Here is a 22,057-nt window from a genome sequence, read left to right as displayed (position 1 = left end):
TTAAGAATTCTGCTGATCGGACACTTTCCGTTCTGTCCCGTCAGTGCTGATTTGGGGCTTTGAGTCGCCGGGCTTCAGCCAACAGCACAATAGTTTCTGCTTTGCTTGACTATGTGGCCATTTGTGTGAACACTACACTTCTGTTTCCATTCGTCCAAACCAGATGAAGGTCTTTTAATAGTGAGTAAAATATCTAATGGATTTAACGATTCATACACAACGTCAATCATGCATTATATAGACTTTAAAATCCCGTTTTCAGCCCCCTTTTGTTAGGCATAAACGTCCATTGTTGAACCTAATAGTTAACCAATAAAAATAAACTCAGAAACTGCGATACCGCATTTATTTATATGAATAATGTGCGTTTATATAAACCCATATATCGTGTTCAATGCGGTTATATTTAACGCATTACATCTTCAATGCGGTTATATTTAACACTTAATGCAGCTTGATTATAACGTGATGACTCGTGACTTATTGAATCATAATATATGCGTCACGTTGCAAGTAAATTGGCAATTCGCAGCTTTATTAATAAGAGAGTTTAAGTTAAAGATGGATTGAAGTGGACAGAAAGGTGACAGTCTTCGCCCCATTATATACATTTATGATTTGGGCTTGTTTTCCAATATAAGAAAGACTCCAGAGATAGTGAAACAAAATGCTGCGTTTAATGATTTTACAATCAAAAAAGTTCAACATTCAGTACAGAATGAGTGAATGCTGCAACTTGATTGGCCATAATTACGGTTTTAAGAAACAATACAAACGGGACAGAGAGGTAGAAAATAGATGCATGAAAACAAAAAGCTGAAGACGCTGAACACATGAAGCAGAGAGGATGTAGGTTATTCATATAACACTTTCTTCCAAAATAATAATAATAATAATAATAATAATAATAATAAAACGAATCACACTCGACTGGACAAGTTAAAATGAAAGTGACGTATAAAAGGTTTGAAAAGAAAAAGCCAACATTTCTATGGAGGAAAACAGGCATTGAGCCACTTCAAGTAGAGGGATATCCCAGTGTCCAGTGCTGTGGGCGGGGCCAGGCGGGCATTTGTAAACAGACTTTTCTAGCAAACATTTCATACAAAGTTTATTTAACCCTGTTCAAATCATCTCAAAGCCAAAAAACTAAATCACAGCTGCTTATTTAACCACAAACACCAGGTAGAAACAAGCATGCTTGCTAGAAAGGTTTGTGCTTGTTCTCCAGTGGGCGGGACAAGCTGTGGGAGAGGGGCGGGGCCAGAGCTGGAGGGGCGTGGTCATCTACATCACGGAGCAGGTCGTCCGACCCTGTGGAGCGCCACCGTCCATCCGCTCTGCTTCCAGGATTACCCTTTTAAACACCTCGACAGCAGTCTGAAACAAACAGATTCATTGCGCCGTTTATCAACATGAAATTCATCCCATTTAATTCTCGAAACACGATGTTCCTGCTCTCATTAGCTGGGCTTACATGCATTTTTATGCAAATTTTGGGAAACAAAGCGAGTAAATCACTCTCATATGAGACCAAATTTTGTGCTATGCAACAAAAAAGTCTATGATGTGTCACTGGCTGGTCATTTGAGTCCGCTCTCATTAATATGCACTCATTTACAGAACTGCCGCTTTTCTTAAAGAGACGGTACCAGTTTTTAGCATGTGTTCTACGAAGCAATATTAATACTCGGAAATGAACAATTAACCAATAAACATGAAACAAAATATAATGTATGCAATTTAAGATCATATTTATTGATGTAATGCATGGATATGTACATTTAAAAAATCTAAACTGTGACTGGCATGGTGGAGGTGGTGCCGAAAAACGGGGAGGAGGAGGAGGAGGGATGCGCCGTAGAAGAGTCCTCGCCACTACCATCCACCCCAACGGAGCAGCCGCGGCCATCGACGGGGGAAGGAGGAGCCCGGCCGCTGACCGCGAGGGGAGAAGGGGCTCCTAGCCGATTACCATGAGCGGTCAGGACCACTGCCCGGGGTGGGAGAAGACCCCTAACAGCTATTAACGCGGCAGGGTCGTGAAGACTGCCGACCGCGAGGAGAGAAGGGGCTCCTAGCCGACTACCATGAGCGGTCAGGACCACTGCCAGGGGTGGGAGGAGACCCCTAACAGCCACTAAACGCGGCGGGGTCGTGATGACCGCCAACCACCTGGAGCGGGAGAGACCCCTTCTGTTCCCCGAGAACGTGGCAGGGCGTTCTGTCCACCAGGGGCCGGAGGACAAGTTAGAAGGTCCCGTATATAACAGCATTAGCTGGTAGAGAATTGATTTAATATACAAGCAAAATAGACATAAAATACAGACATTAGCCCATTTCGGAAGAAGACGTCTCATTACCTGGTTCTCTTTCGCCGAAGACTCCATGAACGCTGCATTCCACAATTCTGCCAATGCTTTACCCTCTTCACAACTGATAACACTGAGAGAAAAGCAGAGATGCAATAGAAGTCAGACAGTGGTGCAGATTGAAGTTTGTGAGCATGCAAAATGTCATTTCATTGATCTGAATGGTAGGTGGCGCTCTAAGTCGTCTGAGCACTAACGCATTCACTTCATGATACATTTACATTTATGCACTTGGCAGACGCTTTTATCCAAAGCGACTTACAGTGCCCTTATTACAGGGACAATCCCCCCGGAGCAACGTGGAGTTAAGTGCCTTACTCAAGGACACAATGGTGGTGACTGTGGGGATAGAACCAGCAACCTCCTGATTACCAGTTATGTGCTTTAGCCCACTACACCACCACTCAATGATACTTTAGACGTTAGGACATCAAAATAAGCTACCCATTCACATTCCTGAGAATGAGAGCTTTCATTTGATATATGACATGCCTATATAAGCGCTATGTGAAAAATGTATATTTATATTTCTGCATCATTACCGAAAGGTGCTGCTCATTTGCGACATGAAGGTTTTCAGGTCTTATTTTATTAATTTTTGTAACAAGTGCAAAAGTGATAGTATTCGGTGAAACGTTCAGATTCTACGCTTTTATAGGATACCTCATATATGGCCGGACTTGTGGATCTGGGGACTCTTATTTTGTAATCCTACATGTTTAGACACTCCTGGCCACGCCCACTGACCTGGTACCGGGTACACAGAGTTGAAGAGGTTTAATAATGGACACCATCTATTGGCACTTTTCCACTGCATTAGTGCCGCCTCAACATGGGCAGATTATAGGCTGATCGTCATAGTTACGCCACTACATCATCTTAAACGTGACACGAGCGCTAGCTGTTAGCTGCTAGCTCACTGTGCTGCATAAAGCCGTTGTTGATGGTGATTTTACACAAGTGTAACAGTTAAATTGGGCTGGTTGCTTTAGAAGCTTCCAGTAGCTGCTCAACTAAATAAAGCTTTCAAGCGACGGGGATGGAGGAGCCCGGCCGCGAGGGGAGAAGTGTCTCCTAGCCGACTACCATAAGCGGTCAGGACAACTGCCTCCATCGTGAATTCCAACAACGCTGTGTCCGGGTCCAGCGCACTCTCCCTCCCATTGCTCGCCGGTCTAGATAGCGTCCGTTTGGTCGAACCACTTCCACTTTTCCTTGATGGTTCTGTCGTCACTTACGGTTTATTTAACGTTTCGCTACACTGTTGGTCGGTCCGGTAGGAGCCGTGTGCGGTGTTCATTCATCGCTAACGAGAGGAACGTCTGCACCTCGTTTATTGGCCATGGCGTGATTTTGCACACAGCCATTTCTTTTGACACAATTCGAAAGTCCTGTGAACAAATGATACTGCTATCGCTGTTGCTAACTTTAAAACTAGCGGCTTGATGTCGCGTGTCGGAAATCCAGTGATGCTGGACGATTCTCCCCGACCAATCAGTGATCTGCAGGATTTTGACGTCACATTTAGTATCGGCTCGGCTCGCTTAGAACCTCGACTGAGGTGGTACTAGCTACTATCCACAGTGGAACCCCCAAAAAGCGAGCAGAGTCCAGTCGAGCTGTACCGTGCCGTGGAAAAGCCCCATTACAGACTACTTTTATGTCTCTTTTATGGTGGTTTTTTGTTGTTGTCGTCCTTTTTGCACTGGCGGTAATATTAACTTCAGTCAATATGTTCAGTCAGATATTGCTTCAAGCAGTGACGGAAGAGTTCACTGATGTCCTGTGGTGTGGTTTATATCTGCGCCCGGAAAGAGAGACAGACAGTTCGAGCTGGTATATAAGGACTATTGACAGAACTCTAATGCATGTGCACACACACACACACACACACACACACACACACACACACACACACACACGCATGTTTACTGTAGAATATAGTTAGCATTATTTTCTATATTGTGTACTGCTGATGAAGAATAGCAATAAAGCTTGACAAATGTTCACACTGTTTTTAATCCAAGAGAGGCAACAAATATGATATGAAACGTCTATATGATGATAAATAAGGTTTACTTTCACGAGATTTTTAAATGTTAATGTTGCATCCGTAAGCAAAGCATAAAACAAACCTCTTCATTTATAAACCATTTCCTGTTTATTCTCGGCTCCAACGTCTGATGTCTGAAATATTAACTTAAAGACTTTTAAATATTAGCATCACGAGTGACTCTAGCCGGGTCTCCTTAGCAACCAAATTGGGCCGGTTGCTAGGGAGGGTAGAGTCACATGGGGTAACCTCCTCGTGGTGGTGATTAGTGGTTCTCTCAATGGGGCGTGTGGTGAGTTGTGTGTGGATCGTGGAGAGTAGCATGAGCCCCCAAATGCTGTGAGTCTCCTTAGCAACCAAATTGGCCTGGTTGCTAGGGAGGGTAGAGTCACATGGGGTAACCTCCTCGTGGTGGTGATTAGTGGTTCTCGCTCTCAATTGGGCGTGCAGTGAGTTGTGTGTGGATCATGGAGAGTAGCATGAGCCCCCAACTGCTGTGAGTCTCCTTAGCAACCAAATTGGCCCGGTTGCTAGGGAGGGTAGAGTCACATGGGGTAACCTCCTCGTGGTGGTGATTAGTGGTTCTCGCTCTCAATGGGGCATGTGGTGAGTTGTGTGTGGATCGTGGAGAGTAGCATGAGCCTCCACATGCTGTTAGTCTCCTTAGCAACCAAATTGGCCTGGTTGCTATGGAGGGTAGAGTCACATGGGGTAACCTCCTCGTGGTGGTGATTAGTGGTTCGCGCTCTCAATGGGGCGTGTGGTGAGTTGTGTGTGGATCGTGGAGAGTAGCATGAGCCTCCACATGCTGTTAGTCTCCTTAGCAACCAAATTGGCCCGGTTGCTAGGGAGGGTAGAGTCACATGGGGTAACCTCCTCGTGGTGGCAATTAGTGGTTCTCGCTCTCAATGGGGCGTGTGGCGAGTTGTGTGTGGATCGTGGAGAGTAGCATGAGCCTCCACATGCTGTGAGTCTCCGCGGTGTCATGCACAACAAGTCACGTGATCAGATGCGCCGATTTACGGTCTCAGACGCGGAGGCAACTGAGACTCGTCCTCCGCCACACGGATTGAGGCTAGTAACCGCGCCACCACGAGGACTAAATTATAGGCCCTGATCGCGGTTATTTGAGACAACTGCGATTATTGTGCACTTCAAATTCCAATCACATTTTACTGCCCAAATAAGGGAATTTTAAGCGAATATATAAACGGCACGTTTGTGTGTCATTCAGTTGAACTCTGAGCGTCATTGAGCTGCACCGCGGACGTCAACCAGAGCAGCTCCGGTCCGAAAGAGCACGTGAAGCACTTCTGAAGCGCTCTGATGCGTGCGCCGTCAGCAGAGGCTCGTGCCAAAGTTCATGAACATACTATGTTTGAACAACCCATACACACACAAACATATACACACTCACAGACAGACGTGAGAGAGATGCGGTCCTCCGGTTCCAAGCGTTCAGAGTTCAAAGGTTACAGTGAGACAGGAGTTTCAGGAATTGTGGGAGATGAATTCTCATGCTGCTCATATGAACAGACGCCATCAAAACAAACAAAGTCACACTAAAGTTTGATGCTATTTAATCTGCCTCCAATTACACTTTACAGATCTATAAACAGTCACAACCTTTACATCCTAAATCCCTCAGGTAAAACCGATACATCTGTTTATTGCGAATTTACACGTCTTACTATGTCACGTACCGTTCCATGTGGAGGTCTTTCTTATTGCCCACCAGCATTATGGGTACTCTAAAAGAGAAAAGGGACATTCTTATGTTACATCTGAACATTTATAACAGATTTAACCAATTAAAAATAGACTCCGAAAGGGGTCCAAAGTTTGACTTTTTCAGCTTTTATAATTGACCGTTGTGGCGGAACGATCCGCCCTTCAGCCAGGCCCAGAGCTGGGAGGGTTCGTACGAGTGGATGCGCTGCAGGACTCGCTCCACGGACCCGCTCCTCGGACCCCTGGATGGATCAAACGAGTCGCCGGGGGAGAACAGCACACGTCGCGGACGATGGGCTAGAGGCCGGGCCGCCTTCCCATCTCACCTTCCGCGGGTCTGTGAAGTCAGGCCACCAAGGACGCCACCGGCCCTCGCACCGTGGACCCTGGCAGGGAGCGTGTACGGATCCAGCTCATGCCTGGGCCATTCCAAAGACACTACTTCATCCTTCACGGAGCCCCGTCTCACCGTGAGGATGCCAGACTCCCCCTTTATTATGAACACTATCCCCCCCTGGACATTTTACTTTTATTATTTCCAATAAATGCCTCTCGAAGGCTGGACGCCACACCCACTGTCTGTCTCTTACTCACCCCGCCACACCGTTTAATATTGAAGTCAACATGAATTTGACCTTATTTACCATTTTTCCCCCCAATTTGGAATGCCCAAGTTCGTACTCCGGGTAGGGAAGGAGGTATTGCCCCAAGTGGAGTTCAAGTACCTCGGGGTCTTGTTCACGAGTGAGGGGACGATGGAGTGGGAGGTTGGCCGGAGAATCGGGGCAGCGGGGGCGGTATTGCACTCGCTCTATCGCACCGTTGTCACGAAAAGAGAGCTGAGCCGAAAGGCAAAGCTCTCGATCTACCAGTCAGTTTTCGTTCCTACCCTCACCTATGGTCATGAAGGCTGGGTCATGACCGAAAGAACTAGGTCGCGAGTACAAGCAGCCGAAATGGGCTTCCTCAGAAGGGTGGCGGGCTTCTCCCTTAGAGATAGGGTGAGGAGCTCAGTCATCCGTGAGGAGCTCGAAGTAGAGCCGCTGCTCCTTTGCGTCGAAAGGAGTCAGTTGAGGTGGTTTGGGCATCTGGTAAGGATGTCCCCTGGCCGCCTCCCTAGGGAGGTGTTTCAGGCACATCCAGCTGGGAGGAGGCCTCGGGGAAGACCCAGGATTAGGTGGAGAGATTATATATCCAAACTGGCCTGGGAACGCCTCGGGGTCCCCCAGTCAGAGCTGGTTAATGTGGCTCGGGATAGGGAAGTTTGGGACCCCTGCTGGAGCAGATGCCCCCACGACCCGACTTCAGATAAGCAGTTGAAGATGGATGGATGGATAGATGGAACGCCCAATTTCCAATGCCCTCCGAGTCCTCATGGTGGCGTAGTGACTCGCCTCAATCCGGGTGGAGGAGGACGAATCTCAGTTGCCTCTGCGTCTGAGACCGCCAATCCGCGCCTCTTATCACGTGACTTCGTTACCGTGGAGACTTAGCACGTGGAGGCCCGCGGCATCTACGCACAACTCACCACGCACCCCACCGAGAGCGAACAACATAAGAGACTATGAGGAGGTTACCCCATGTGACTCTACCCTCCCTAGCAACCGGGTCAATTTGGTTGCTAAGGAGACCTGACTGGAGTCACTCAGCATGTCCTGGGAGTCGAACTAGTGAACTCCAGGTGTGGTAGCCAGGCTCCCCCTAATTTACTTTCTTAACTGCGTCTCATTCACTCGCAAATGACGGGAACGCCATGCTAGGTGCTAGCGTGCCATTGGGAGCAACTTGGGGGTTCAGTGTCTTGCCCAAGGACACTTCGGCATGTGGAGTCATGTGGGCCGGGAATCAAACTGCCAACCCTGTGATTGTTGGACGACCCGCTCTACCACCTGCGCCACAGCCGCCCCATGAACACCATTTCACGTTGACTTCAAAATCCCAAAAGCATCTTAACTATCAAAACAACTTTATGAAGCAGTTATTCTCTTGATTTCAGTCAGTCTCCCTCAATTATTGAGCTTTGCAAATGATGAATAATAAGAACATATAGAAATACTTACTGTACTTTTCCCACCATATCCAACAACTTTTCATGGATAACTTTTACTACTTCAAAACTGCAAAGTAAAGAGACAATATTTACAAATGAACAGGTAATTGAGTGGCACTGGTGAAATTAAACTAAACGACACACTAAATGATACAATCTCACCTTTTATTTGACGTGACGGAATACACCAAAATGTAACCGTTGATGTCTATGGAGTACGTCTGTGGGAAAATTGAGTATTCATCCTGCAAAAACAACGAATCAAACTTCAGAATCAAATGATGTTACGTTGACTTCTACAAATTACTAAATAAAAGCACTCAAGACTAAATGTTTCTATCAAAGACAAAAGTCTGACCCTCAAACTGAAAAAATATTGAGAATTTTGCATAACACAGTAGTTCAAAACACCTAATATGTTTCCTTAAATCATTGCAAAACTTAAAGCAATATTTACTTAATTGAGAAACACTTGGTTACCTGTGATGGTGCGTTCACCTACAAATGCGCGACGTGATTACATACAACGTCAACGCAAAGATGCGAATAGATGCAAATTCACACCGAGCTGTGCGAATGAAGCTAATGGCGCATCTCGAATACGTGAAATCGGTTAAAAAAAAAATTAAAAAAAAGTGTAACATATGGACTAATGGTGCGTTCACCTACAACGCGCAACGTGATTACATACAACGTCAATGTAAAGATGCGAATTCACGGCGAGCTGCGCGAATGAAGCTAATGGCGCAACTCGAATACGGTAAAAAAAAATTAAAAAGTGCCACATTTGGACTAATGGTGCGTTCACCTATAACGTGTGACGTGTTTATATGTAAAGTCGATGCGAATAGATGCGAATTCACGCTGAGCTGCGCGAATGAAGCTAATGGCGCAACTCGAATACGCGAAATCGCTAAAACATTTTTTAAAAAGGGGCACATTTGGACTAATGGTGCGTTCACCTACAACGCGCGGCGCGATTACATACAAAGTCAATGCAAAGATGCAAATTCACGCCAAGCTGCGCGAATGAAGCTAATGGCGCAACTCGAATACGCGAAATCGCATTTGGACTAATGGTGCGTTCACCTACAACGCATTTAGAATCCAACGGTCAAACTCGCACGAGGCAATACGAGGCGGAATTGTATGTGAACGCACCTCATGTAAATAACTACCGTAAAATGTGCGGCTTATAGGCTTATAGTTCAGTGCATCACATGTTGTAAAATACAAGCATATTAATATTATTTCTCACTTAAACAGCTCACGAGCTGTAAAGGCACAGCCCACATCCAGGGGGCGGGGTGCAGCAGCTCATTTGCATTTAAAGAGACACACACAAAATCAGCATGTTTTTGATTCCACCTAAAAAGAGGCGTTTATAACATGATATAATAAATGATCCGTCGGGTATTATGAGCTAAAACTTCACACACACATTCTCGGGACTCCTGAGACTCATATAACATCTCGTACTGCAGTAAACGAATCGCTCTCACCTGTCCAGCTGTGTCCACTAGCTGCAGGTGATACTCCTGACCGTTCACTGTGATCGTTTTAGTAAATGCTGCAGAGGAAGAACAGAGAACAAATGAGAGGAGACAGAGACGCGTATAAAGACAATGAGCGAGTGAGTCTGCAGCTCCAATCAATACACCAACATTAACTCCACACGGATAATGTTACACATGAATGCAATGGCATATGCATAAGTAGGCAGAATAGGATATATATGAGAACTGACACATGGGGAACAGTTATGGGTCGATGCAGATCTCAAAACAATCAAATATTGGCCGATCGATCGGCGTCACCTTTTAAAGATTACCGATGCATCCAAACGGCTCTTTCCAGCGGAGGAAGCTTGGGTGTGTAACTAACGTCATTCATCAAGCCTGACGACTCATTGAGAGCAAATCACACCCTCACAAAACTAAAGCTGAATTAGCAAGTGGCCATTGATCATCTCTAATGAAGCCACTTCTCAGCAGAACCGGGGCTGCCAGATTAAAATCAAACCCCTTTAACACAAAAGGACAAGCTGTCAAGCTCCAAAGAGACATACAACCCCTTTAAATGCTTGATAAAAGTAGTTCATATGAAACGTGAATATGTGTGAGGAATACACTCATAATTAAGTCATTATTCACTGAAAATCTGAACCTCCTGCAACTCTCAAATCTCATTTACGCTTGGATATGTTCAGCTTGTTGCACCATATCTGAATGGAGATTAAAGAGATTTTTAAGGTGTTTATTTTTCAGACTCAGTCACCAATATGTAAAACAGCATTCTGGACATTCTGCTAAACATCTCCAATCCTGAGCTCACTGTGTAGGCGAGACAGCTGCTACGAACCTCCTATCAGCTCATCAGAACTTCCTCAAAGTCACTGTGACCTGATGTGCTGCATGTAAACTGGTGCATGAATGCAGCATCACTGCATCCGTAATGCGCAGGGAATCTGCTGATGAAGCGCACGCGCATTACTGTCACATGCATACTGCTGCTGCCATACATGTAGCGCAGAACCACATAAATACACCTGTCCTTCCTGCAGAGCTGACAACAGATCTGTCACACAACTGCAGCTAGACGATGACAATAAAGCAAACGAGAGTGAACTTTTGCATCACACACACACTCTCTCTCGCACGCTCACTCGTGACGTCCCTGAGTCGTGTGATTCAATTGGTTCTCCCCATGCTAATTGATAATTAGTACTGATATAAAATGCTGTGTGTTATTTGCTCAAGTGCTCATTGGGATAGCTCCATGTCTTAGGAGTGGCTGGCCCAGTGAGACCTCTTCGATTTATCCTCGTTTCTTTCGTATGCTTTTCTTACTGTGTAGCGTAAAGTTTTGTTATAGTTATATTATTTGCTAATGCTGTGTTTTCCCTTTGTTAACCCTAGACCCATGTTACCATCCACGGTTGTGGTGGTTTATGCTTTACTGACAATAAAACAATTCTCTTTTGAGTTTACTAAGACCTGTTGTCAGATTCCTCTTTTTATGTTGCGGCTTGTAACGAGCCAGTCGTGACAACACACACACTCGCACGTGCATGCTTGCTCTCGCACGCTCGCTCTCGCACGCTCACACACTAGCATGCAAAAGCTCGCTCTCGCATGCTCACTCTCGCACGCAAAAGCTCACTCTCACACTCGCACGTGCATGCACACTCACTCACTCTCGCACGCTCGCTCTCACCCACTCGCACGTGCATGCACTCACTCACTCTTGCACGCTCACACACTCGCATGCAAAAGCTCACTCTCACTCTCGCACGCTCACTCTCACTCTCGCACGCTCACTCTCACTCACTCTCGCGCAAAAGCTCACTCTCACTCTCGCACGCTCACTCTCACTCACTCTCGCGCAAAAGCTCACTCTCACTCTCGCACGCTCACTCTCACTCTCGCACGCTCACGCTCACACACTCGCACGTGCACGCTCACACACTCGCACGTGCACGCTCACACACTCACACGCAAAAGCTCACTCTCGCATGCTCACTCTCACCCTCTCACGCACTTGCACGCTCGCTCTCGCACTAGTAACGCAAAAGCTCACTCACACTCGCATGCACACTCTCACTCGCGAACTCGCATTCTCACTCTCACTCACACACTCGCACGCTCACACACTCGCACGTGCACGCTCACACACTCACTCTCACCCTCTCACGCACTTGCACGGTCGCTCTCGCACTAGTAACGCAAAAGCTCACTCACACTCGCACTCTCACTCGCGAACTCACACTCTCACGCACACCCTCTCACTCTCACACACTCGCACGCTCACTCTCACCCTCTCACTCTCACGCACACACTCGCACGCTCACTCACACCCTCACACACTCGCACGTGCACGCTCACACACTCACACGCAAAAGCTCACTCTCGCATGCTCACTCTCACCCTCTCACGCACTTGCACGGTCGCTCTCGCACTAGTAACGCAAAAGCTCACTCACACTCGCACGCGCACTCTCACTCGCGAACTCGCACTCTCACGCACGCTCACTCTCACGCACACCCTCTCACTCTCACACACTCGCACGCTCACTCTCACCCTCTCACTCTCACGCACACCCTCTCACTCTCACACACTCGCACGCTCACTCTCACCCTCTCACTCTCACGCACACCCTCTCACTCTCACACACTCGCACGCTCACTCTCACCCTCTCACTCTCACGCACACACTTGCACGCTCACTCTCACCCTCTCACTCTCACACATTCGCACACTCACTCTCACCCTCTCACTCTCACACACTCGCACGCTCACTCTCACCCTCACGCACACACTCGCACGCTCACTCACACCCTCTCACTCACGTACTTGCACGCTCGCTCTCGCACTAGTAATGCAAAAGCTCACTCACACTCGCACGCTCATGCACGCAAAAGCTCACTCTCGCGCACGCTCACTCTCGCGCACGCTCACTTTCACTCTCGCGCACGCTCACTCTCACGCAAAAGCTCGCTCTCGCACGCTCACTTTCACTCTCGCGCACACTCACTCTCACGCAAAAGCTCACTCTCGCACGCTCACTCTCACGCAAAAGCTCACTCTCGCGCACGCTCACTCACGCACGCTCACACGCTCGCACGCAAAAGCTCACTCTCGCACGCTCTCTCACACACGCGCGCTCTCTCTCTCTCACACGCGCACTCTCTCTCACACACGCTCACGCACGCCTAGTTCGCCTATGACTACAAGCGGCCATGATCAACACAATCTTTTACAATAAAGGCTTTTATGGCTCTATTGTGAAATACTCATTGACTTTAAAAGTCTTGATGCAAGTTACCACACAGTAACAGGCACGCAATACTTCCCTCTTGATTTAATGATGCTTTAATCAAAACTAGTCCCGGGACTTGGGTAGCTCAGTGGTAAAGACGCTGACTATAACACCTGGAGTCGTGAGTTTGAATCCAGGGTGTGCTGAGTGACTCCAGCCGGGTTTCCTTAGCAACCAAATGGGCCCGGTTGCTAGGGAGGGTAGAGTCACATGGTGTAACCTCCTCATGGTCACTATAATGTGATTCTCGCTCTCGGTGGGGCGTGTGGCGTGTGGCGAGTTGTGCGTGGATCGTGGAGAATAGCGTGAAGCCGCCACACGCACTACGTCTCCATGGTAACGCGCTCAACAAGTCACGTGATAAGATGCGCGATTGAGGCGAGTCACTATGCCACCACGAGGAGCACATTGGAAATTAACCAGCACGCAAATCGAAATTATTTGTGAAATATTAAAGAAACGAACATCATGAAAATGTCTTAATTTCCCAATTTAGATTCCCAACCCTGACCCATGATTAAACCGCACTCACTGTTTTCAATAGTGGGGTCGTAGGAGTCAACAAACTGGCCTTCCACAAACTGTATCGTCAAGGAGGATTTCCCTGAAACAGAAACACAACGGCGTCAAAGTGTGAACTAATTATTGATATTTATTGTGTGTACACTTGACATGCTATTCGTTTTCATTCGTGATGTTTATGCATGATTAATTCAGATAAAATCCTTCTTATAAGACCAGAACGTTCTTCACAGGTTTCACGAGATTCACCCTTAACATGCTCGTGAGAAGTTTCTCTGTGTGAATGTATTTTGAATACACAGTTTTTGCCAGATTCCCATTCAAAAGAGCATTTGCAATGAAACTGCCATAGTGATAGTAGTGCAGGACACACACACACACACACACACACACACACACACACACACACACTTGCCCTACAGCCTGTTGCTATAACAACGGCTAGTTCCTCTCTGCATCCAGCATTTGTTAATCTGAGGCCTCATTCACACAGGACATTCCGGAATGAGCGTTCAGCTCTGACTTTTTTAATATCAAACCTCATTATGAAGCTGAAGTAAATACCGCAGCACTTTCGGTGTCAAAATAAAAGCTCGTTATGAAGATGAAGTAAATACCGCAGCACTTTCAATGTCAAAATAAAAGCTCGTTATGAAGGTGAAGTAAATACCGCAGCGCTTTCGGTGTCAAAATAAAAGCTCATTATGAAGATGAAGTAAATACCGCAGCGCTTTCGGTGTCAAAATAAAAGCCCGTTATGAAGGTGACGTAAATACCGCAGCGCTTTCGGTGTCAAAATAAAAGCTCCTTATGAAGGTGACGTAAATACCGCAGCGCTTTCGGTGTCAAAATAAAAGCTTGTTATGAAGTAAATACTGCAGCTCTTTCAATGTCAAAATAAAAGCTCGTTATGAAGGTGAAGTAAATACCGCAGCTTTCGATGTCAAAATAAAAGCTCGTTATGAAGGTGAAGTAAATACCATGGCGCTTCGGTGTCAAAATAAAAGCTCCTTATGAAGATGACGTAAATACCGCAGCGCTTTCGGTGTCAAAATAAAAGCTTGTTATGAAGGTGAAGTAAATACCGCAGCGCTTTCGGTGTCAAAATAAAAGCTTGTTATGAAGGTGAAGTAAATACCGCAGCGCTTTCGGTGTCAAAATAAAAGCTTGTTATGAAGGTGACGTAAATACCGCAGCGCTTTCGGTGTCAAAATAAAAGCTCCTTATGAAGATGACGTAAATACCGCAGCGCTTTCGGTGTCAAAATAAAAGCTTGTTATGAAGTAAATACTGCAGCTCTTTCAATGTCAAAATAAAAGCTCGTTATGAAGGTGAAGTAAATACCGCAGCGCTTTCGGTGTCAAAATAAAAGCTCGTTATGAAGGTGAAGTAAATACCGCAGCGCTTTCGGTGTCAAAATAAAAGCTCCTTATGAAGATGACGTAAATACCGCAGCGCTTTCGGTGTCAAAATAAAAGCTTGTTATGAAGGTGAAGTAAATACCGCAGCGCTTTCGGTGTCAAAATAAAAGCTTGTTATGAAGGTGAAGTAAATACCGCAGCGCTTTCGGTGTCAAAATAAAAGCCCGTTATGAAGCTGAAGTAAATACCGCAGCGCTTTCGGTGTCAAAATAAAAGCCCGTTATGAAGGTGAAGTAAATACCGCAGCGCTTTTGGTGTCAAAATAAAAGCCTGTTATGAAGGTGAAGTAAATACCGCAGCGCTTTCGGTGTCAAAATAAAAGCCCGTTATGAAGGTGAAGTAAATACCGCAGCGCTTTCGGTGTCAAAATAAAAGCTCGTTATGAAGGTGAACTACATGAATGCGAGTCACCACAGGGGGGTGCTATAGTCACGGTGCGCACAAGGTGCATGTATTCAGCTTTTAGAAATACAATTACTTGAATACCTGTAGAAATTGGAAAGAAACTACTGAACCGAAACACTTCTGTGAGACGCTCGCTGAAATGCCGCTCATCTTAAAGAGACAGTACCACTTCTTAAAGAAATGAAGGTTAACTTGACGTATATACAAATTGCTAACTTGATTTCAAACAGTAACAGCTTATATCAATTTCATGACAAAACGTATTCCTTTTGGTTTCATAATTTAAAAAAAACAAAATGTATAGCATTTCCTACTGAATAAAATAAAAAAAATTATAATACAGTTATGCTTAATTGACCGCGAGAGGCAGAAATCGTGGTCGCAATTAAAATACGATTAATTGTGCAGCTAGCGTTAACGTCACGCATAATACAAGTTGTATTAGCACTCAGAAAGCGCTCAGTTCTCGCTTGAAGTACTTGAAAATAAAATAAAAAAACTTGTTGAAAGTGGTCTCCTTAGCAACCAAATTGTCCCGGTTGCTAGGGTGGGTAGAGTCACATGGGGTAACCGAATTGTCCCGGTCGCTAGGGTGGGTAGAGTGACATGGGTAACCGAATTGTCCCGGTCGCTAGGGTGGGTAGAGTGACATGGGGTAACCGAATTGTCCCGGTCGCTAGGGAGGGTAGAGTTGCATGGGGTAACCAAATTCTCCCAGTTGCTAGGGAGGGTAGAGTCACATGGGGTAACCAAATTGGCCCAGTTGCTAGGGAGGGTAGAGTCACATGGGGTAACCAAATTGGCCCGGTTGCTAGGGAGGGTAGAGTCACATGGGGTAACCAAATTCTCCCAGTTGCTAGGGTTGCTAGGGAGGGTAGAGTCACATGGGGTAACCAAATTGGCCCGGTTGCTAGGGAGGGTAGAGTCACATGGGGTAACCAAATTGGCCCGGTTGCTAGGGAGGGTAGAGTCACATGGGGTAACCAAATTGGCCCGGTTGCTAGGGAGGGTAGAGTCACATGGGGTAACCAAATTGGCCCGGTTGCTAGGGAGGGTAGAGTCACATGGGGTAACCAAATTGGCCCGGTTGCTAGGGAGGGTAGAGTCACATGGGGTAACCAAATTGGCCCGGTTGCTAGGGAGGGTAGAGTCACATGGGGTAACCAAATTGGCCCGGTTGCAAGGGAGGGTAGAGTCACATGGGGTAACCAAATTGGCCCGGTTGCTAGGGAGGGTAGAGTCACATGGGGTAACCTCCTCGTGGTCACTATAATGTGGTTCTCGCTCTCGGTGGGGCGTGTGGCGAGTTGTGCATGAATGCCGCGGAGAATAGCGTGAAGCCTCCACAAGCGCTAAGTCTCCATGGTAACGCGCTCAACAAGCCACGTGATCAGATGTGCGGATTGACTGTCTCAGACGCAACTGAGATTCGTCCTCCACCACCTGGATTGAGGCGAGTCACTACGTGCGTTGAAAGTTTCGTGCTGAAAAATGTGAAAGTGACCCCTACAGTAAACATTAGTGTAAACATTTTTTTTTTTACGTTTTCAGTTTTCTTAGTGCAACTACCGTCATGGCAGCGCAGCTGTTTGAAAAGAAACTATAGTTAGTTAAATGACTATTCACTTTAATTGCATGTTGTTTCCATACATTGAAATGTCACACGGATTTGGAACAACATGAGGGTGAGTAAATGATGACAGAATTTCCATTTTTGGAGAGCTGTTCCTTTAAGAATGTAAACTGGGTCAATTTTGATTTCCATGCCGACTCTAAAACCCTCAACGTCTCCCGAATCATTAGGCCACTTTGGAGTCGTTTATTCAAACCATTAGCCATCCCAGCAGCCCCGTTTCAAACCAGACTTCCCTCCGTTTTAATGGAAGCGCATCGAATTTCCAGCATCCTCATGAGCTCTATAAATAGACACTGAAACAAGAGCAAACTCATCAGGAATGAACATATAGTTCCGATCGCCCGCTGAATGACCTCAAACACACAGCACAGATGAAGTTCAGTCAATGACCATCGATGTGGACACGTCCAGATCCTTAATGTACACATGAGATGGAAACAGGCCTCCCACGGCGAGCGCTGACGTTTGTAATCAGCGCAGAAATACTGTATTTGCACTGGACATTCAAACATGAAGCCATTCTGTCATCATTTACTCACCCTCATGTCGTTCCAAATACATGAGACTTCCTTTCTTGACGTTGTGAAGAATTTTTAAGGCAGCTTTTTTCCCATACAATGAAAGTTTATAACTACAGAGCCCATTAGACGGGGACGGGGGACGGGGGGGGGGGTGTTCTCCTAGCAACCGGGCCAATTTGGTTGCTAAGGAGACCTGACTGGAGTCACTCACCACACGCCCCACTGAGAGCGAGAACCACATTATAGCGACCACGAGGTTACCCCATGTGACTCTACCCTCCCTAGCAACCGGGACAATTTGGTTGCTAAGGAGACCTGGCTTGAGTCACTCAGCACGCCCTCAGATACGAACTCGCGACTCCAGGTGGGCTAGCGTCAATACTTGCTGAGATACCCAGAACCCCACAAATCTGGTTTTTAAAATCATGGTGTCCACCAAAAAAAAAAAGCCGACGATTTATTGTCAAACAAATAATTGTGATTACGAAGATCGATTGTCTCTATTAGGGCTTTGATGATTAATTGTCATATTTCTTATGATGCATGTGTGTTTAAATACACCGTTATGAGTCGTTTCGACATATTTAACTTCAAATTTAAAAATCTAATAATAAAATAGGTATATATGATTTCCTTTAGTTTGTCAATTTGACATTTAAACTGTTGTTTTTGGAACTCATAAAAAAAAATACATATAAATATATATTTTTTATTATATTAATATTATATGATATATTATGCAATAGTAAAATATTTCGGTTTAGCTCCACAAAATAGTTTTTATTTATAATCAGTCCAATTTGTAAACCAGATCTATTGATTCGCTGAAAAGTGCCGCACTGTATGGCTTCCGAAGACTTGGAATATAGTCGTCTGAAATACATTTATTAGGGGTCTTTCTTTTGTCATTTTTGGAGCTTAACAGATGTGGTCAATAACTGTCATTGTATGGAAGAGATATGCGTGAAGATTCTTCAAAATATAAATTTTTTGTTCAACAGGAAAACAAATAAAAAAAAAAGTCTGGTTTGGAACGACATGATGTGAGAAAAGGATGACTGAATTTTAATTTAGGTGAATTATTCCTTTAATGAGCGTATAACCAATAGGAAATCGATCGCTAGTGGAAATGATTAATAATTGCTTATTGTTGCGATGCATGCATCAACCGCTCATGCGTTCATTAGCATGCGCTAGTCATGTTATTGACATACTCAAAGCTCCAATCCAGAAATGTCTCGTTGAACACAAAACTGACAGTTTAATCAAGTTACACTCAACAAACCAAACGGCTAAAATATAAGGCACTTTATGGAAGGGTTAAAGTTCACAAGCGGCTGCCGTACTGAGGCCTGAACTGAGCCGTATCAGATCTGACAGCATCATTCAAGCATGACTGAATCATATAAACACACTTATTTAATTATTATACTATGATTCCATGCATTCAACCGTTTCCAAAGGCTGAAGTGAACTCGCGTGTGTCCTGATGTGATGTTGGCACGTTCTCTCAGCTGTGATTGGCCAGAAACCCTTTGCACACATCAGTTACTGGCTCAGCAAACCAGCGTGTAACTACTGCTGCCGAAAGAGAAATCGACAAAATCAGTATCCTTGTGGGATAAAACCGTGTCAGTCCAAACACACTCGGTCCTTCCATCCTTGTGCCTTAAAGGGATAGCTCACCTAAAGATTCTGTCATCATTTACTCACCCTCATGCTGTTCTGAACCTGTACGACTTGCTTTCTAATGTGGAACACCAATTGAGATGCTCAGAATGAAAAGTTTAGCCAGAACTTACATTAGCCTGGCAACGAAAGTGAACGGTGACCCGACCTGTCGCGATGATTTCAGAGAACTCAACATCAAATTCAACATTTCACAAACCCATTAAGGGAATATTCCCCCAATTTGGAACGCCCAATTCCCAATGTGCTGTAAGTCCTCGTGGTGGCGTAGTGACTCGCCTCAATCCGGGTGGTGGAGGACGAATCTCAGTTGCCTCCGCGTCTGAGACAGTCAATCCGCGCATCTTATCACGTGACTAGTTGAGCGCGTTACCATGGAGACGTAGCGCATGTGGACGCTATTCTCCGCGGCATCCACGCACAACTCGCCACACGACCCACCGAGAGCGAGAACCACTAATCACCGCCACGAAGAGGTTCCCCATGTGACTCTACCCTCCCTAGCAACCGGACAATTTGGTTACCCCATGTGACTCTACCCTCCCTAGCAACCGGACAATTTGGTTACCCCATGTGGCTCTACCCTCCCTAGCAACCGGGCCAATTTGGTTGCTAAGTGTGTGTGCTAATAGTTTGATCTATTCTATAAAGTACCAGTCTCTCACACTGCTGTTGGCATGCCCCCTGCCGGTCTCTCACACTGCTGTTGGCATGCCCCCTGCCGGTCTCTCACACTGCTGTTGGCATGCCCCCCGCCGGTCTCTCACACTGCTGTTGGCATGCCCCCCGCCGGTCTCTCACAATGCTGTTGGCATGCCCCCCGCCGGTCTCTCACACTGCTGTTGGCATGCCCCTGCCGGTCTCTCACACTGCTGTTGGCATGCCCCCTGCCAGTCTCTCACACTGCTGTTGGCATGCCCCCGCCGGTCTCTCACACTGCTGTTGGCATGCCCCCTGCCGGTCTCTCACACTGCTGTTGGCATGCCCCCTGCCGGTCTCTCACACTGCTGTTGGCATGCCCCCTGCCGGTCTCTCACACTGCTGTTGGCATGCCCCCTGCCGGTCTCTCACACTGCTGTTGGCATGCCCTCTGCCGGTCTCTCACACTGCTGTTGGCATGCCCTCTGCCGGTCTCTCACACTGCTGTTGGCATGCCCCTGCCGGTCTCTCACACTGCTGTTGGCATGCCCCTGCCGGTCTCTCACACTGCTGTTGGCATGGCCCCTGCCGGTCTCTCACAATGCTGTTGGCATGCCCTCTGCCGGTCTCTCACACTGCTGTTGGCATGCCCTCTGCCGGTCTCTCACACTGCTGTTGGCATGCCCTCTGCCGGTCTCTCACACTGCTGTTGGCATGCCCCCTGCCGGTCTCTCACACTGCTGTTGGCATGCCCTCTGCCGGTCTCTCACACTGCTGTTGGCATGCCCTCTGCCAGTCTCTCACACTGCTGTTGGCATGCCCTCTGCCAGTCTCTCACACTGCTGTTGGCATGCCCTCTACCAGTCTCTCACACTGCTGTTGGCATTCCCTCTACCAGTCTCTCACACTGCTGCTGTTGGCATGCCCTCTACCAGTCTCTCACACTGCTGTTGGCATGCCCTCTGCCAGTCTCTCACACTGCTGTTGGCATGCCCTCTACCAGTCTCTCACACTGCTGTTGGCATGCCCTCTACCAGTCTCTCACACTGCTGTTGGGTGACTTTATGCCACTCCAGGTGCAACAATTCAAGCATCTCGGCTTTGTTTAATGTCTTGTGGTCATCCATCGTCCTCTTGATCACATTCCAGAGGTGTTCAATGGGGTTCAGGTCTGGAGATTGGGCTGTCTGTGTGGCATGGGGCATTGCCCTGCTGGAGAAACCAATCCTCAAAGTTGGGGAACATTGTCACAGCAGAAGGAAGCCAGTTTTCTTCCATGATAACCGTGTATATGTTTGATGCATGCATCCTTTACGAAGACGAATCTGGCCGATTCCAGCCGTCCTGAAGCACCCCCAGATCACCACATTTCACAGTGGGCGTGTGCCACATAAAGTCACCCAACAGCAGTGTGAAAGACTGGCAGAGGGCATGCCATTATCTGCAAATAAATGCTCTAAATGACAATAGAACTGATAATGCAACAGTGGTCTCTTAATTATATCCAGAGCTGCATTTGTGTCTCACAGAATTTGTACAGGTTTGGAACAACACGAGGATGAGTAATTGATGACAGTTTTCATTTTTTAAAGTATACTCGATTAATTGACTTTCTCATCACCAGATGGCACGAAGCTACTCTAAAGAAACAGGCCTGAACTGTATCCAGCATGTAGGATGCTTATGCAGCTTATATTCAGACATTAAAACATCAAACATGTGGCATTTAAAAGGCGGTATTAGACTTTCACACGAAACTAAGGTGTGCATGCATCTGCAGAACAGCATTCAACTCATACTAACCATCAAGACAATGCACAATAAGTTTCGGATTAAATGCATGAATGTTTAAGGAGTATTTCGGGATGTTAAATGGCATTTAAAGCATGCATGATTCAGCTCGCGCTTAAACGCTTAAATGCACGCGGTAACGGGATGCAGCACGCGACTATGCACGACTGTCATGCACACGGGGAATATAACAAACCCGATTCAAATGATAAATACAAGGGACGCACACGTCCGCGCGAGCCACTTACCGACAGATCTGTAGCCCAGGACGGCGATCTTTCGCGATTTCGGTTGCGGCATCTTTATTTCCTCCCTACAACATCGACATGAAAGGTCGTTTTTCGGGAGCAGACGCGATCACATTGATCTCAACGCGTCTGCGGTTCGGCGTCGTGAAGCTTTGAGGAATA

General features: G+C 46.5%; 2 protein-coding genes across 7 annotated transcripts in view; one reads left to right on the top strand and one right to left on the bottom strand.

Annotated features, from left to right (window-relative positions):
- Positions 1-22,057, top strand: part of LOC127635186 (keratin-associated protein 5-1-like) — a 505,876-nt gene that overhangs the window by 46,563 nt on the left and 437,256 nt on the right. The gene's annotated exons all lie outside the window — the stretch shown is intronic.
- The window catches only part of LOC127635194 (GTP-binding protein Rheb-like), a 21,562-nt gene continuing 163 nt past the window's right edge, over positions 659-22,057 (bottom strand). The window contains exons 1-8 of one of the 3 annotated variants that reach the window (XM_052115062.1): positions 21,896-22,057; positions 13,556-13,627; positions 9,709-9,776; positions 8,369-8,451; positions 8,217-8,273; positions 6,129-6,176; positions 2,364-2,445; positions 659-1,380 (exon numbers count right to left, since the gene is read on the bottom strand). The exon at positions 21,896-22,057 is cut by the window's right edge and continues 152 nt beyond it. In XM_052115062.1, the coding sequence (XP_051971022.1) occupies positions 1,288-1,380; positions 2,364-2,445; positions 6,129-6,176; positions 8,217-8,273; positions 8,369-8,451; positions 9,709-9,776; positions 13,556-13,627; positions 21,896-21,947 (555 nt within the window). In that variant the 5' untranslated portion in view covers positions 21,948-22,057 and the 3' untranslated portion in view covers positions 659-1,287. The remainder of the gene's footprint in view (positions 1,381-2,363; positions 2,446-6,128; positions 6,177-8,216; positions 8,274-8,368; positions 8,452-9,708; positions 9,777-13,555; positions 13,628-21,895) is intronic. The other 2 variants (XM_052115065.1, XM_052115064.1) reach the window with 2 other exon arrangements.

This window comes from Xyrauchen texanus, chromosome 42, assembly GCF_025860055.1.
Source record: "Xyrauchen texanus isolate HMW12.3.18 chromosome 42, RBS_HiC_50CHRs, whole genome shotgun sequence".
In the NCBI taxonomy this organism is placed as follows: Eukaryota; Metazoa; Chordata; class Actinopteri; order Cypriniformes; family Catostomidae; genus Xyrauchen; species Xyrauchen texanus.
The sequence above is the reverse complement of the archived record's forward strand: the minus strand, read 5'-3'. Positions and strand labels throughout refer to the sequence as shown.